This window comes from Solanum dulcamara, chromosome 9, assembly GCF_947179165.1.
Source record: "Solanum dulcamara chromosome 9, daSolDulc1.2, whole genome shotgun sequence".
NCBI lineage: Eukaryota > Viridiplantae > Streptophyta > Magnoliopsida > Solanales > Solanaceae > Solanum > Solanum dulcamara.
Window position 1 is genome coordinate 66,300,074 of NC_077245.1, and position 2,457 is coordinate 66,302,530.

Consider the following 2,457-nt stretch of genomic DNA (forward strand, 5'->3'; position numbering starts at 1 on the left):
TTTTTAGTTACATAGATTAAATATTTACAAAATTAAACTGAATTAATGCAATATATATCAATTGAACTTACTTATTACACCGAATTACTAAGACGATATAACAGATAGAAAACTTTAGTATATTCTAAACTTTAAAATTCTGAATCCATCTCTAAATAAAAGGTGCAATTTATATAAAGAGTAAATGAAAATTGATAAAGCAATTAAAGATCTCTAGCTAGTGGAAATCCCCCCACCCCACCCCACCACACCAACATACAAGAAGTAATTAAAGATCTCTGTCCCTTGTACACTCTAGAGGAAATTTAGGGTACCTTTTTCTATCAGTACAATAGTTATATATTGTGAATTTCTGTCGAACCCATTGAAGTCTTCTATATTGAGGGCCATCTAAATCTTGGAAAGCCTTTTGATCCCACCATTTCATGCCAATGGTGTTACAAACTTGCACTTCTTTTGGGGTGACTGCCTCACAGCCATCGATGTGGAACGAAGTATAGGAGGCGGTGAATGGTGCTCTCGACCAATCGGTTTTCTCTAATCCTCCTCTCGTGGCCCAGTCATCCGCGTTCCATAGGCTTGAATAGATCTTCATTGGCTGATTGAACGGGAATTTCACACCGATGTCTTTTGAATTCTTGAATACTCTTATTGGGACATCGTCCACGAAGATTCTGTAATTATTAGAAATGATTAGAGATGACATGATACAATCTCTAATTCATTAATAATATAAGTCTAGATAAAAAAAAAAGTATGTACATTGAGGATTAAAATAAAGTTTCAGTAAGTAGTCAAGTAATTTTCTCTCTTCGTGACGAAGAGCATGGTTCTAATCATTAGTATCATTAATAGTATTCTATTATTATCTCTCTCTTCATTGTACTATTACTGGTTCTTTTACTTGGGTTATCTATAATATTTTTGTAGTCGGTGCTTTCCTTTCTCACAAAGATATGTTGTTATTTAATTTCTCTTTTTAGGAATCTAATCTCAAAAATGTTTGAAAAGGAAATATCAGCTTACACAATCTGAAAGGTGTTCCAAAGAACAGAATAGGAATGGAAGTCCTTGGTTGGATCAAACCAGAGATAGATCCTCTGTTCTCTGTCTCCTTTGCCTCCTGTGAACACATTAGTCTGCAATATGAATGGCTGACCGGTTCTATTCCCGAGGAACTCGAAATCTATCTCATCGTGTTCTGCATTGCTTGACGATAACTGATAATCAACAATAATAAAAATATCAGAGAAATGATCTCTTGTAATCACTAACAAATCCAATTAGTAAAAAAATAAAAATCAGACGTCTTGTGTTAAAAATGAAAATATCTTGTCAAAGAATACAAAAATAAATAAAAAATTATAAACGGCTACAAAACCAAATCTTTCATCTCTTTTTAATATATTAGTACTAACAATTAAGATAGTAAATTACTTACATAAAATGCAGTGACAACACCAGCAGAATCTCCTCCAACAAGCTTCATTTTCATGCTGAAATGACCAAATAGATATGATCTCTTTGATTGAAATCCAGTTCCTTCAATCATCCAAAATTCAAAAGTTAGTAAACCACACCTTTCAAGGATTTTAAGTGGTGAAGCTAAGATTTTCAGTAAAAAAAAGTTCAAAATATAAAAAAGAAAAGATACAAAAAAAAAGCATAGGTGTTTCAACATACTCCCGCACGAAGTTTGAATCTAGCAATTTACAACTAAAAGCACGTACAATATACGAAAGTTTTCTTTAATATGTCATGTCGAACATTAAAATTAAAAGGGTTGTCAAAAAAGAAAAAATTAAATTGATTAAAAATGAAAATAAAATAATTAAATTGAAATGAGACGATATAGTATACATACAAAAAAAAAAGTCCTTTTACCTGAAGATTTGTCAAGAAGAAGCTCAGCAGTAGTACCAGCATTAAGGTACTTAATATGGTGACTTGACCAACTAGGTTCATAGTTGTTCCAAAAAGGCACATCAACTGCCTTCCTTGGCGCCCCACAACTTGCCAATATTGACAAATTAATCAAAACCAAAACAATTAAAACTCCCTTCATATCCATTACTTACTATCTTCCTCTGTTTTATTGAATGAGATTTTGGTCAAATGGATAAGGCAAAGCTAATAGAGATATGGTTCATTATTTATAGATGGGATTCGAATGTTACTCTCTTTGGGAATTATTGAGACATTTTTTTATCCTTTATTTCATAAGATTATTCATACTTTAACAATTCACTTGATACGGACGAAATACTACATTGAAAAAGAACACTAGTCATGTGTCAAGAGAACATTGAAGCAAGTGAGATATTGTCATATATTTCGGTGCTATATTTGGACTTGCAAGTGTAGTTTTACTGTCCCAATATAATTAAGTGGAAGGCGTTTGTCCAGTGCGCATTGGGGGAGCAATCTACGGAGCCACGCACATGTTACCCTCAATCA

At 32.8% G+C, this 2,457-nt stretch overlaps 1 protein-coding gene across 1 annotated transcript; it reads right to left on the minus strand.

The window, feature by feature from the left end:
- Nucleotides 1–259: 259 nt before the first annotated feature.
- On the minus strand, nucleotides 260–2,210 carry LOC129903063 (probable xyloglucan endotransglucosylase/hydrolase protein). The gene is made up of 4 exons (XM_055978543.1): nucleotides 1,885–2,210; nucleotides 1,442–1,542; nucleotides 1,027–1,220; nucleotides 260–674 (listed from the first exon to the last, which is right to left on the minus strand). The coding sequence occupies exons 1-4, from the start codon at nucleotides 2,069–2,071 to the stop codon at nucleotides 269–271; spliced, it is 888 nt and encodes a 295-aa protein (XP_055834518.1). The 5' UTR covers nucleotides 2,072–2,210; the 3' UTR covers nucleotides 260–268.
- Between the last annotated feature and the right edge of the window lie 247 nt (nucleotides 2,211–2,457).